This window comes from Silurus aristotelis (assembly GCF_946808225.1).
Source record: "Silurus aristotelis genome assembly, chromosome: 25".
Lineage (NCBI taxonomy): Eukaryota > Metazoa > Chordata > Actinopteri > Siluriformes > Siluridae > Silurus > Silurus aristotelis.
In genome coordinates this window covers 1299116-1315012 of record NC_139598.1, presented here as the reverse complement: position 1 = coordinate 1315012, position 15897 = coordinate 1299116, and the positions used below count along the sequence as shown (strand labels likewise).

Below are 15897 nucleotides of genomic sequence, written 5' to 3'. Positions count from 1 at the left end.
AATGGGTGTGTACCCTTTCCCCTAATAAAGTGGGTGTGTCCTAATTTTCGACAAAATGTGGGCATACCCCCCCCCCCAATAAAGTGGGGTCTTCCCCCCAAAGTGGGTGTCCTTTTGTCCCCTAAAAGTGGGTGTGTCTTCTTCTTCCAATAAAGTGGGCGTGTCCTTTTTTCCCACACAGTATTTTATCCTGTTATTTTGCACTCTTTATTTTTGCGGCTGTTCGGGTACCATAACATTCTGTTTTGCTTTCCGAGAGCAAACACAAGTTGTAGAACAGTAATGTTCTCTGTGTGACTTCCTGTTTCGCTGAATTAGCCTTAAAGGTATCAGCTGAACACGTCTCGGATTACGATCGCATGTACCTGTTATCATTTCTCAGACTCCACACTGTCATGTTCAATATTTATTATAAAAACAGCTGAGCTCACCGTATCTGACGCTTACATCAGTGCCAGCGTTTTGTGCTGACAGAAACATCTCCTGTTGTCAAGGTTGCACCATCTTCCTAAAGTTCCTGCCACTTCCCAGAGTTTGTCCCCAATGCTGAGTACGGATAATGTGTATATATATATATATATATGTATTTATTTGTGTGTGTGTGTGTGTGTGTGTGTGTGTGTGTGTGTGTGTGTGTGTGTGTCCCAGGTGTGTTATGGAACCTCTCATCATGTGATGCACTGAAGATGCCTATCATCCAGGATGCTCTGGCAGTCCTGACCAACACCGTGATCATCCCTCTGTCCGCCTGGGACGTCTCACCGCATCAGGAGGACCGCAAGCTGCAGATGCACACCTCACTCGTCCTGCGCAACGCCACAGGCTGCCTGAGGTCAGAGAACCTCCATGTTATTAAACCGAACCGGTTTTCATATACTTCTTCACAAATCTCCACATTTCTTTATTTTAAATCGGTCTGGCCATGGCTTATTATTTATTTATTTTTTCCCCAACAAAGGCCATTTGAAGCCCCATCTGAAGCCCCTCCCCCTTTCCACATACACAAACACACACACACACACACACATTTACTATACACACACACACAATGCATGCATCCTACACACACACACTGTACGTACACACGATGAACACACACACACACATATACACACTATAAACACATACAACACACACAAGCCCCTCCCCCTATACAATTGTATCTTTTCTTTGGATTCAGGAGCATGACATTTTTTCTTCACTTTAACTTGGAGACCAAAAAGCTGTTCCAGCAGACATTCGTGCACAAAAACCAGCTCCATGAAGATACAGGGGTTGGATCTCCTGCTGTAGAGCTCTGACCTACATACTCATATTATGGTCAAGTGTACACAAACATTTGTCCGTATTATGTGTGTGTGATTGTGAGTGTGTGTGTGTGTGTGTTATATATTTATATTAATGTTAGCATGTATTGCTAATAAATCCACAATTGTCCTGTTTCAGAGGAGAAGCAGTTTAGAAAAAGTATTTTTTCCAGTATAGTTCCAGTGACAGCTTGATGTTTGAGTGCATCCACGGAGCACCGAGCAGTGGGATTTTTTCTCTTATCCTGATACGAGGGACTTCTTTCGTGCATGCGAGATTTCGACTTCAAACCGTCTCTGAAGCCTGACAGCGTGTTTACAGTGTGACTGTGTGCTTTTATGTCTGTGAGCGGCTTTTAGACGCTGTTACAGCATTTTCACTCAGAGGATAGACATCACTCCTGCTTCGTCTTCCTTCTCCTCCTCCTCCTCATCTTCCTCTTCTTCCTCTTATTCTTACAGCAGTCTTGGTGGAGTTGCTCTTTAGAATTTGGGTCCAAGTAAGAACTGTGTATCTACAGGGTTTCTGTGGTGGTTCTCAGTCATACAGCTTTGATGAGAAACACACACACACACACACACACACACACACACACACACACACACACACACACACACATGCGCACTATACATACACACTATACACACACGCGCACACACACACACACACACACACGCACACACACACACACACACACACACACACACACACACACACACACACACACACATGCGCACTATACATACACAGTGACATACACACACACACACACACACACACACAGTATACATATACACTTCATACACCCTACACACACATACACACTATACACACACACACACACACACACATGCGCACTATACATACACAGTGACACACACACACACATACACACCACACACACACACACAGTATACATATACACTTCATACACCCTACACACACATACACACTATACACACACACACACACACACACACACACACACACACATGCACACACACACAGTATACATACACACACATACACACACGCACACACACACTGTATACATACACACTACATCCACCCTACACACACACACACACACATATACACACTATACACACACACACACACACACACACACTATACACACACACACACACACACACACACACACACACAATACACACATGCACATACACACTATACATAATGACATAGTGTCACAAAACGAAAAGAACGAGTGACGATGTTAAAAGTGGAAAAGATGGAAGGAGGACCCCCTCTGTTAAAGCAGGTCACATCGTCGCTGCAGACGAGAAACGAAACTGTGAACGAACAAGAAAAGAAACTGAGGCTCGCGGCAAAAGATGCAGAAGGTATGATTTATGCGCTGTAATAACGCGTAATGACCGTGCATAATTTCCGCAGTATTAGGATTTATGCGTGAACTCGGTCGCTGGGAGTCGAGTGAAAAATGACAACGAGGAAGCCATGGATCTCCAGGGCGCGATATTACTCTCGCCGGGGCCTTCGTTCCACCCCGTATCCATAGCAACTCTGCTAAACGAATGTCTTTCGGAGCTTAGCGCACACCTTTTGTTTGGCTTCAGAGATTCGTGGGAAAAGAAACGAGAGTTAATTTAACTGAAGGATTTTTACAGATAACGTCTTCGGTTCGCTGGTGTGCATGAGACGCTCTTCGCCTTTATTCTGGCTCTTTGCTTGAGAAGAGAACGAGCATGTCGAAAGAGACATTTCCACACACAAACACACAGAGACACCTAAAGACTTTCAGGAGTTTATTTTCTGTAGACACAAAGCCACGCTCTAAATTGCCCACTGGAGTGAGGTGAAGCATCGCCGTGCCTCCCGAACACGAGCTCCTCCGAAGGTTGCGCTGTGTGCAGGTAATTCCCGCCGTCTTTGTCTAGCTGAAAAAAAAAAACAATCCTGTATCTGAAATACTATCCATATCCATCGTAGAAGAAAAATAAAAAGCTTGTAGCTTGCAGATGTTTGCAATAATATGTAGGCAGGAAGTCGTTCAGGTCAGGATTCATTGTTTACATACGGCTCAATCTGTAGCTGCATAATGTTTAGTGCTCCGAATATCCAGAGCTGGATCGGGGTCTAGACACCGAGTGGGTTTGGTTTGAACTTGAACTCGGGTTTCTCTGAATACATGGAGCAAAAAGAGCAAAAAAAATGGCAGGACAGTTTCTCGGCCTTAGCTACATCACTCCAGCGGTATTGAGTCGACTTTGTTACCAAAGCAAACTAGGTGTCTGATATAAAACAATATGACCCTCACCAGGCAGTTACTAAGGCTACGTCTACACCGGGGGTCAGTGAACCGTGACTCTTCACGCCCCCTGCTGCAGCCTTGACAAAATTACATGCATATAAACAAAAATTATATTAAATTTTTTTGTTACACAGTTTGAAAGCGAACAGTCCTTATTTTTGCATCTGAGGAAAAAATCTTTTTTATATTTTGTCATTCACAATGAATCGATATTAAAATATCAGCCGGCTTATGAATTGCTAACATCCCAATACAATAGAAATCACACTAGTGCCACCTAGTGGTGCAACCAGGCACCTTCCTTACATCTGCATCAAACAACAAATAGCGTTTTTAATTAATTTAAAGGTCAAAATTTTGGCGGCTCCAGACAAATTTTATTTGGTGGGAATGAGTCAAAAATGGCTCTTTAGGTCACAAAGGTTGCAGACCCCTGCTCTGCTGTAACCAGAACAATTTGTCAACGTTATCGAAAGCCCCCATTTTCACAGTCTACTTTGCAGAGTGTTTTTTTAAAGAGCTACGTGGACATGGCCTCAGGATGAATGCTGTAAATCCATCACGTCGTGCCATTTCATTCCGTGATTCTCCATTGTTTAGACGTGATTATTTTGTAGAGCATTGAGGTTAGAGCTCTAATCAGAGGACTCGGATCCAGTCGAGCTCCGCCTCCTGGTTCTGCACAGAGGAGTGTTTATGGCGATCGAATATTGACATCACCATGTGGTACAGCGTTTGGACTAGATAAGACGGCAGGTTTTTGCAGAGCTTCCACCATCCAATGTCCTAATTTGCAGCCAGTCAGATGTCCTTCAAGAAGCATCTTAATTCCACCACTGCAGATTTGTCAAAGTGTCTCTCAGTCAGGCGGAGAGAAAAGCGCTCGAGCCCCTTGGAAAAGCAGTGAAGCAGCGTTTTTCAGAATTGAGCTCCGTCCCAATGGGAATTTTGCTGCTCTTCCTTTATAAATCACTTCCACCTGAAGAAACCGAGTGTATTAAAAATCCTCAGAGGACGATAGACGTGTCTAATAAAAGCAGGTCTTTCGAGATAAAGTCATCTCGGCATGGTCCAGGCCCAATCAGCAGGTCTCAGATGCTGCAAGAAGCAAAAAAATACCCTCGATTTACCCTCGTCAAACATCTTAAAAAGCACTCAAGGTGATAAGAGAACATCGTGTGATTTAAGGCTCTAAGAATCGAGCTTGGCCTGAGCAGGAACACAGAGGAGCATGTGGGTATCCAGCACCACCCATCTTGGAGATCTTTTGTGCTCCAGGAAAGGCAGCATGTCAGCAGATAGGAGAACCACAGAGTACACACTCCAATAAGTACAGGGAGCTTCGCTCGGGGAACCCAAACACTTTGATGAATGACTCTGCCAGTGGCAGCTAAAATGAGCTTTGTGGAGATGTACAGAGTTCGTCACTTAGCTGAAGGCAGAATGTCCGTCTGCGCTCCCAAGTCCCAATGTAGTGTTCTGGGAAATCCATTAGGGTTGAATATTACAGAACACCAGTCTTTCTGGGACTGTTTCCAGAGCGGAGATTTATTACTAATGGAATTATCAGTTGTACATTTTACAAAAAGATGTTCCTCCTTCAGAAGGTGTTCACCAAACGCTTTAGGGAGACCTGAAGAACGTTCTAATGCGGTTCAAACCAGGTGCGTCTACAAGGTACGAGGGATGATCATTTAGAAGCTAAGGGGGTCAGACATAACGTATATCACGGGTTCAAACTTCGAAATTTAGAAAAATTTACACGCATTTCATATGAAAGTGTTAAAAGTGGAAGTTAAATGATTTTTATTTGAGTTTATTTTTATTTAAGTCCCTATTGATCAATCAGCAATGGACAAGATTTATACATTCTGATCAAATATATACAGTATTGTGAGCTATAACGAGCTAGACAAAACGGTATTCGTTTGGATTGGACTGGACTAGACTGCACATGCTTATAATGGACTGGACTGGATTACTTTAGATCAGACTCAGCTTGCTTGGAATGAATTAGACTAGACTGTATTAGTTTGTAATGTATAAGATTAGACTGCATTACCTTAGATTGGATTGGGCATGTATGGACTGGAATAGACTAGACTGCATTATCGTGGATTAGACTAAGATATTTGGAATGGATTAGACTAGACTGCATTAGTTTGGTTTACTAGACTGCATTCTCTTGAATTAAACTAGACATAATCTAGTATAATAAAGGCATAATCTTAGATCGGGCTCAGTTTTGTTTGGAATGTAATAGATTGGACTGCATTATGTTAGATTGGACAAAGTTTGTTTGGAATTAATTTGACTAAACTATATTAGTTTGTAATGTATTTAACTAAACTACATTATCTTGGATTGGACTAAGCTTGCTTGGAATAGATTAGACTAAACTGTTAATTTGTAATGTATTAGGTTTATTGGATTGGGTATTTATGGACTGAAGTAGGTTAGACTGCATTAGATTGGATTTGACATGTTTGTAATAGACTAAACAAGTGTATTAGCTAGTAATTGACTAGTGTATTCCTTATTAGCTTTGGATTGGATTGAGTAGATTAGACTATATAAACTTGAACAGAACTTGAACTGGGATCGGAATTGACTGTATTGGAGAGTACTCGCTTGGACTGGAATAAACTAGTTTATTTTACACTTTGATCGAATCAGAATCAGAGTGATTGGACTGGATTTGATTGGATTTGACTCCACATGACGTGAATTGGTTAAAAGTTGTTGCAGCTGGAAGACCTTTCATGGCATTGAGGTTTGCTTAGAAGATAATGCCTCAGAAATTCAGAGTGGCATGTGGAATTAAATCCAAATCCAAATAAGTGAAGGCAGATATTTGGAAACGCTGGGCCACATGTGCAGAAGAACAGATGATTGCCTTGATTATGAGCAGGCGATGGGAGAACAGCTGCAGAGTTTCTCGGAGAACAGTGTGGGAAAACGCTGGGCTCTCCTGATCATCAGAGTTTCCCAGCAGCCCTAATAAGCATGTTTACTTCTCGAAACCTCAAGAGTCGAGCTTGCAGGAGATCTCGCTTATCAGCATTCCAAACCCGGTGACCGACACGTTCGCTAGCAAGCTATCTTTCTGTGTTTCCTTTTTCACTGTCACACGGCCTGCAGGTGATGGATCTTCATCTGAACCTGCTCGCTTATAGACCTAGCGTTGTGCTAACACGTCACTCTGCGTTTTTTACGCCTGAAAACCGCGGGGCTGGAAATTTGTGTAAAACTAAGAACAGGGACGAAGCGGTGACGTGGTGAAGCGGTGAAGCGGTGAAGTGCGTACATAATAAAGCTTTTAGCTGAAAATCTTTATTTGTTTACAGCAGCAGACCTGAAAAAGTCCCTCATGACTATTAAACCGTCGTTGTGAAAACAGAAAAGGTTTCCTTGTTTAAAAGAAAAGGATAAGGTGTGTTTAAACTGTGTTCAATAAGTAATTAGCTAACAAAGGATGTTCATCGATTAGATGGAGTTTATGGAGAGTGACGGAAAATAAATTACACGAATAAGCAGTAAAAAGCGGAGCCTCATTAACCATGCAAAATTAGCAAACCACTTTTCTACAAGCTCGCGATCTTCACCCCTGCTGGACTCTGCACCACACTGGGCCACGTTCCAGCTCCGATTCTGAACAGCGTTAATGCACTGTATATACACACACACACACACACACACACACACACAAACGCGCGCGCGCACACACACACACGCACACTAGGAGATTAGCAGCACTATTCCTCTGTTAGATTGAAGACTATTGAGTACTGACTTTCTTTTTTCCATCCCTCCTTCCTTCTTTCCCTGTGGGGTTTGTTTGTTCACTTTCTTCCTTTCATCTTCATTTCCCTCTTTTCTTCTTCCCTCCTTTCTTTCTGCCTCCATTCCTTTTTTTTCCATTGTGGTTTATTTATTAACTTCAATTCTTTCTTCTTCTTCTTCTTTTCCTTCATTCTTTCCTTTCTAATTTCCATCCTTAATATTCTCCTTCCTTGTGGTTTTTGTTTGTTCACTTTCTTCCTTTCTTCCCTCTTCATTTTATTCTTTCCTTCTTCCCTTATTTCCTTATTTCTTTCTGCTTCCATTCCTTCCTTTCGTCCATCGTAGTTTATTTATTAACTTTCTTTCTCCCTTCCTTCCTTCATTTCTTCCTACTTTTCCTTTCTTCTTTCCTTTCTTTGTTCCTTTCTTCCTTCTTTCCCTCCTTCCTGGTATGTAACAGAAGCCGTGTACACATTTGTAAGTTGGAACACGTTGGACTTCAGGAGATTTGTGTCTCCGTTCTGCTGTTGTCTCGTGTATTTTTGCACTCGAGTCTGAAGTGTTTTATGGAAGGTGTTAAGTTGAACTCAGCAGTTCTGCTCCGTCAGCACAAAGCCGTTCAGCCCACGCGCTCCCTCTGCTGAGTTCCGCGCTCAGCCCATGGTTTGGGAATCTCAGAAGAAGCTTGTGAGGAAGGTCAGTGATTGGGTGGATCCTGACTGCAGTATCAGTATCATGATGAGGGTCAGATCTTTTCAGCAGCTGCTTTTTTTATTGTGGACCCTGAAGGCTTGTGGACAAAAAGTTCTCAGGATTTGTGTCTCCTCGAGTCCTTCAGGAGTGTGAGGAGCTTCAGGAGAACTTGTTATTGTGTTATTTTGTTGTTTCATGGACTGAAGCCAGGTGTGACCTGCACAAAGCTCTCCTCAGCACCTGATGCACATTAGCATAACCTCTAATTAGCTGTTTTCCCACATGGCCCAGTGCAGTGTGCGTGTGTGTGTGTGTGTGTGTGTGTGTGTGTGTGTGTGTGTGTGTGTGTGTGTGTGTGTGCATTCACCCTCCATCAGCTGCAGTTTTAGAGTTTTAGATGGAACGCAATGTTTCTGTGAAGGACAGATCAGCATTTACGCTCGAACATGAGACGCTGTCACGTGTCAAACATCTACAGACACTAAGAGAGTCACGTGTGAAGGGTTTTAATTAAGTAATTGCTGTCATATATATATATAAAATATAAAATAAGAAAACACTTGCAGTAAACGTATCATCTTCTGGGTGTTGGGTTTTTACACCATATGTAGAAATAAAGAGTTTCTGTTTGGGACGATGTAACACGTGACGTGACATGAAATGGCGTGACATGATGTGACGTGGCGTGACATGATGTGACGTGGCGTGACATGACATGATGTGACGTGGCGTGACTTGATGTGACGTGGCGTGACTTGATGTGACGTGGCGTGACATGATGTGACGTGGCGTGACATGACATGATGTGACGTGGCGTGACTTGATGTGACGTGGCGTGACTTGATGTGACGTGGCGTGACATGATGTGACGTGGCGTGACATGATGTGACGTGGCGTGACTTGATGTGACGTGGCGTGACATGATGTGACATATCGTGGTGTGTCATGATGTGATGTGATATAAAGTGACGTGACGTGTTGTGATGTATTGTGACGTGTTGTGTTCCTACTCTCCACCAGCTCCCTACTCTCACCACAAATCACAATATCATCCGCAATCATTATAGTCCACGGAGACTCCTGTCTGACCTCGTCTTTCAACCTGTCCATCACCACTGCAAACAGGAAAGGGCTTAGAGCCGATCCTTGATGCAGTCCAACCTCCAACTTAAACCAGTCTGTCATTCCTACTGCACACTTTACTGCTGCCACACTGTCCTCATACATGTCCTGCACCACCCTCACATACTTCTCTGACACACCAGACTTCCTCATACAATACCAATCTATATTTAATGCTACTTTAGTAAATCAGCAGGCAGCGCTAAATATTTAATAAGTCAATATGGTAACGCTGGAACGTGGATAGACGGGGGAGTGTGTTGTGCAGAAGTGGTGTGTTTCAGTAAGAGGAAGCGATATCGCTCCAAAGCATTTGCCAATTTAACATGTTGGAAAGAGAAGCTTCTCGGAGTGCGAACACAAACGCCGTTCTGTTTCCTCGGTGTCTAACGATCGCACGAAATGAAACGTAGCAATCGATTTGGGTTGAGATGAGTGAAAAGAATGCAAATTAGACATGAGCGTCTCGTGGTGTCTTTCATTCCAGGCTTGTGTGTGTGTGTGTGTGTGTGTGTGTGTGTGTGTGTGTGTGTGTGTGAGATTTATCTCCACTGGGCAGCCGAGGGCTATTAGTCAAGATCGAATCTCGCCAGCTGCAGTGACACGAGGAACCGTTTTGGAATCTGGAATGTGATTTTGATTCGCTGTTGTCTTGCTGTAAAAATAAGAAGGCGGCTGAAACTCGCTATAGTGTAACGATGCTCTCAATTCTCCAGTTCGAGGCCATGTGAGAAATAAAACACCGGCAACGATTTCTGAAGCAAGGCTTTACTTTTTTATTTTATTGTTTTTAATTAATAATCATAATAATGCATTTTTAACAAGTTGAAATTTTACACTGAAAATGTTATGGTATATATTTAAGTATATATTGTTAAATATATTGTTTTTTTAATTTTTAATTTTCCAGCTACTGATTGTGCCACCAGAAGGCTTTGCAGAAATGCAGATTCTGTCTCAATAGACTTAATTCCAAAATGAAAAAAACTCTATCAAAAGTCTCTCTGAAAACTAATCAATTTCAAAGCTAGTCAATCCCAAAATGAGTAAGTTTTAAAATGATTCAATCCCAAAATGAGTCAATACTAAAATTTGTCAATTTTAAAAAGAGTCAATTGCAAATGAGTCGATTCCAAAATGAGCCAATTCTAAAAGAGTCAAATACCAAAATGGTGTCAAATCCAAAATTATCCAATTCCAAAATGAGCCAATTCTAAAATTAGTCAATTTCAAAATGAGTCAATTTTAAAAGAGTTCATTCTAAATGAGTCAGTTCCAACTGAACTGAACTGAACGATATTGTTTACAAACAGGGTCAACTTTGAACTCGATAATATTTTAATGCTATGAAAAGTTCTCAGTTGAATGTGACTGATATTAAACTGTAGTTTATTCTGTGATATTGTTGAAATGAAATTATCAAATTAAACTAAATAATTTTTTAATCATGAGTTTGGATCCTAAGCTTTAAACCCTCAAACTCCAAACACGAAGCAGAAGACCTTTAAGAATCAGACGTTCCGATTGGTGAAATATTGGAGGTTTATTTCCTGAGAAATCAGTGTGTAAATAAACCATGTGTGTGATCTCAGGTTTATTTAAGGAGTGTAATATTCCCCGTGTCAGCGGCGAGGACGGGATTCAGCGCAAGTCAATCAAACGACCTGAAGAATCTGATATGCAGATTAGTGTCATTTACTCACTCTGTGTGTGTGTGTGTGTGTGTGTGTGTGTGTGTGTGTGTGTGTGTGTGTGTGTGTGTGGGTGGGTGTGTCAGGGTGATAGTCACTGTGTGTGTCGTGGGATTCATCTCCTCCTGTCATGTAGGACGAGAAGAAGAATGATCGACTCACACATTGCTCTCGATCTGTCTGTCTTCCACTGTTTCCGTTGTTCTGGACTGCCCTTCTCTCTTTCTCTCTCTCTCTCTCTCTCTCTCTCTCTCTCTCTCTCTCTCTCTCTCTCTCTCTCTCTCTCTCTCTCTCTCTAAACAAGCAGCTAAACAACTGAACAACAAAATAAATACATAATGAACACTAACAGCTAAATAATTATAAAAAAATAATAATAATAATAAAACTATAAAAATATAATAATATTATTAATAATAATAATGATAAAAGCAGTATTTATGTATTAAAAATAGTCATACTAATCATAAACAATTATTCGAATAAAATAATATGAATATGAATAAAGCAGGAAAATAATAATAATTATAATTATCATAAAAATTAAGTAATCAAAAATAAATAACAAATTGCTACATTTAAAAAAGAGAATAATTTATTTTATTTTTTTATTTTTTTATTCCAAAAAAAAATTCAATTTTTATTTTGACAAATATTTTGTAATTAAAATACACTAATAAACAACAGTAATTTATAACTCTGTGTGTGTGTGTGTGTGTGTGTGTGTGTGTGTGTGTGTGTGTGTGTGTGTGTGTGTGTGTGTGTGTGTGTTCAGGAACGTGAGCTCGGCCGGAGAGGAAGCGAGGAGGAGGATGAGGGAGTGCGAGGGTCTGACCGACGCTTTGCTCTTCGTCATTCAGACTGCACTGGGGAGCAGCGAGATTGATAGCAAGGTGTGTGTGTGTGTGTGTGTGTGTGTGTGTGTGTGTGTGTGTGTGTGTGTGTGTGTGTTCCCCCACTACTACGGTGAATTTTGTGTGCTCTAACACTTTCTCAAGGTTGCCTCGGGTTCCTTCTCCTACACGGTGTTCTGTAATCATGATTTAACGATGTTCCTCTTCGGGGGAAACGTCAGCACAGGAAACGCCTTTATGATTATGAGAATTGAGCGTTGACTCGTGCTGATGCCACACACCGGATTCAGCATTCTGCCTGTGGTCACTTCCAAACTCTGGCTTATTACAGCTTCTTCAGCGTCTCCTCCTCTTCCTCCTCATCTTCCTTGTCGCCCTCTGTCTCATTCATCTTTTTCAGTGTCGCCAAGCAAAAAACTTTCTGTAGCTCTTGCATCAGAATCAGAATTCAGTCCAGAAGTGTTTATTTCATCATACAAGAAAAACTACACTAATTTAATATTATATTATATTATATTATATTATATTATATTATATTATATTATATTATATTATATTCCCTGATTTACATGAATAAAATGCAGCTTTAATAAATATTTAAAATATGTCTCCATAACAAGGTTTGAAGCTCCGCTCTTTTCCCATCATCTCACACTGGGGATCTCTGGTTAATTTACACTCTTTTCACCATTTTTTGTTGTTTCTTCACCATGAGCCATGAATCCTCAAGAAAACTCATTGGCTCCTTGTCCTACAGGGTCCTCGAGGTTGCTCGCTGATCCAGAAGTAGCAGTGTCTTCCTCCAAAACCATTTTTTCTGTATCAGCGAGTCTGGGTTCAGAAGCCTGGGTCCTGCTCAAGGGCTTTTTGGAAATGATCCGATTGAGTTTTCTGGATGGATTTCATCAGAAGCATGTCTTTTAGTTTCTTCTTCTCTGCTCTGATACTTGTTCACTCCGTATTAAAGACATGACTAGCAAGATTCAAGTTTCAAGTTTATTTTTATTGCGCTTTTCACAATGGACATTGTCTCAAATCAGCTTTTTAGAATTTAAGAATGAAGGTGAAGGATGTGTGTTTATCCCTGATGATGAAGACTGGGGCGACTGGGGTAAATAAAAACTCTGTTAGATGTTATGAGAAAGAAGCAGAGCCTTTAAACACTCAAAGAGGTTCAATGTCCAAACTCTAGATGAAGTGGGTTCCAAATGGCACTGGTATGTCTCTGGTACATGTTTGGCATTTAGCAGATGCACTTATCCAGAGCGACTTACAACTGAGCAGTTGAGGATTAAGGGCCTTGCTCAAGGGCCCAGCAGTAGCAGATTGGTGGTGCTGGGATTTAAACCTTTGACCTTCCGCTCCAGAGTCCAATGCCTTGACCACTGCATTACAACCTTCCATAGTTTAGATGGTTTAGGATGTTTTGCAGACATTTACTTCTTTGAAGGTCTGTGATCTTCATGAGGTGAGACGTGACTGGAGCTGGCGCAGACCTCAGGATGCCTCAAAGACTATTTCAAAGTTTAGGAGCTAAATGTGAGAATGTTCTACCACCTTTAGTGGACTTTGCTATTCTAGGAACTACGAGAAGGCCAGGGTTTTGAGCTGTAGCTTGTAGCACTGTAGCTTGTTTATTAATGATGCAGGACAACCATCTAGTAATGCATTACAATAGTCCAGTCTGGAGGTCATGAATTCGTGGACAAGCTAACAATAGATAGTTATACGTCATCCAATCTTTTAATTCTTTAACACACTCAGTTATCCGACCCAATTGAGCTGTATCGTTGGGTTTTATTGAGATATATTGCTAGGTATCATCGGCATAACAGTGGAAGCTAATCCCATACCTTCTAAAAGTATTTCCCAAGGAAGGCATAAATAATTGTCAAAAGCAGGGGTCCTAGAACTGAACCTTGTGGCACCCCATATTTAACTTGCATTAACCTGGATAGTTCTCCATTTAAACCTACAAAATGTAACGATCAGACAGGTAGGATTTAAACCAGCTCAATGCCTGTCCCTGAATGCCGATGTAATTTTGTAAGCGATCTAGGAGAAAATCATGATCCATAGTTTCGAATGCAGCACTAAGATTTAGTAAAACTAACAGATAGATGTAGCCTTGGTCTAAAGCTAAAAACAGGTCAAATGAGGTTTCTTAATGAGGGGTGTAATTAATGCTAACTTGAGGGGTTTAGGGACATGACCTAAAGATAGTGAGGAGTTAATAATATTGAGAAGATGCTCACCAGCTGTATGTAACACTTTTTTCAGGAGTTTAGTTGGAATTGGATCTTGTTGTTGATTTGGTTTTGGTTATAAGATCATACAGCTCTTCTTGCCCTGTACTTGTAAAGCAGTGTACTTTTAATTGTGGAGTTTTATGTGAGACTGGAACACAAGATGTTGTTAGAGGTTGGACCTTCACAATTGTGTTTCTAATACTTTACATTTTTTCAATGAAGAAATGTATAAAGTCCTCACTACTAAACTGTTATGGAATTCTCTTGTAGATTCCTGATTTGTTGTTAATTTAGCCACTGTTCTAAAGAGGAACCTGGGATATGGTCTCTATACGCAATTCTAAAAACCTCCAATTTAGTATACTCCAATTACTCTCCAGAATATAGGCTGTTCTCTTGAGGGCATGCGTATGACTATTAGATCATGGTGCAGGTGTTTTTCTCTAAACTTTTTTAATGAGATGGGGGCAACGGTGTCTAATGTGCTGGTGAGGATAAAGTCTGTGTTGTTAGCCATTTTGTCAAGCTCATTAGCATTTAGGGGTTTAGTGAGATGTTCAGAGATCAGGCAGGATACATATGAATCTGTCCTTAGTGGTTAGAACAATAGTCCTACCAAATCGATAACTTGGTGAGACGGAGTCAATATGCTCTACCGGTAGTTTGTACAGTATGAGGTAATGGTCTGTGATATCATCACTCTGAGGTAAAAGTCTAGTATGTAATTAAAACGATGAGTCAATTTAGTAATGTTTTGTTTAACCCCAAAAGAGTTTAATACGTCTACAAATGATAGTCCTAGAGCATCATTTACATTATCTACGTGAATATTAAAACCTTCAACAAGCAGCACTTTATTAAAATTGGTCAAGTGGTCTGAATAAAATGAGCAAACTCTTGACGAAAATCAGCGTAGGGCCCTGGGGGTCTGTACACGGTGGCCAGAGCGAGAGATAGTATGGGTTTTCTATGTACGTCAAGTACAAAATTAAGAATGAGCACTTCATATGATTTAAACCTGAATCCTAATCTTTGACTGACATTAAGGAGGGCACTATTAATGGTTGCTACACCACTCCTATGACCAGTCTGACGGGACGCGTGCTTATAAGCATTTCCTGATGGTTTAGATTTGTTTAGACTCATGTAGTCATTTGGTTAATGGACCAGTGAGACATCGAGTGCATCGAGATTATTTTCTGTGATGATCTCCTTTAAAACTTTGAGAACTCTTTAGAAAGCTTTGTGTTTAGAACTGTGTTGGCTTATTTGACATTTTCCAGCTGCAAGTCTCCGCTGCTGCATCCAGGGTCCGTGGTGCACCGGCGCCGGAGTGAACGATACCTGGGCGGGCGGCGTTCTAGGTGCGCTGGGCCTGGGCAGGAAAATACACGGAGTTGAGGTGTTGGGAGTATTAGATTCCACCCGCAAATTGAAATAAAAAAATTGGGAAGAGTGAGCATCCACCAGGGATGATTCCAGCGCAGCTTTCCTCTCTCGTAGCTGGACCTGCTTTACATGCCTCCAGCTCCAACTCCACCGTGCGTAACTTGAATGAGTCATTACCTGTGCTCAAAGGCAGACACACAGCCGACATAATGCTGATAATAGTGAATAGAGCTAAGATAAACTGCGTGAGGCAACGAATGCAATCAACACTAGTCAGGAAGACAAAAAAAATTTGTTCACAATTATTTAAGGGGAAAAAAGATAGAAAACTGTGAAGTTTAAAGTATGAAAACGCTGAACAAAACACAAAACTCACAGCGAACAAGTCTAACACAGCAAGAGTATCGAGCTAGCAGAAGAATCCATATCAGTGTTAACATCTAGCATGGGAGTCTTGAAATCTGCCATCTTTGCTGTTGCTGAGGCTGGGCCTGGATTCAGAACATTTTCTATCA

At 41.2% G+C, this 15897-nt stretch overlaps 1 protein-coding gene across 5 annotated transcripts in view; it reads left to right on the top strand.

Annotated features, from left to right (window-relative positions):
• The window catches only part of ctnnd2a (catenin (cadherin-associated protein), delta 2a), a 217204-nt gene that overhangs the window by 161364 nt on the left and 39943 nt on the right, over positions 1-15897 (top strand). For all 5 annotated transcript variants that reach the window (XM_083529368.1, XM_083529370.1, XM_083529369.1 and 2 more), the window contains 2 exons: positions 649-832; positions 11666-11783. In XM_083529368.1, coding sequence (XP_083385494.1) covers positions 649-832; positions 11666-11783 — 302 coding nt within the window. The remainder of the gene's footprint in view (positions 1-648; positions 833-11665; positions 11784-15897) is intronic.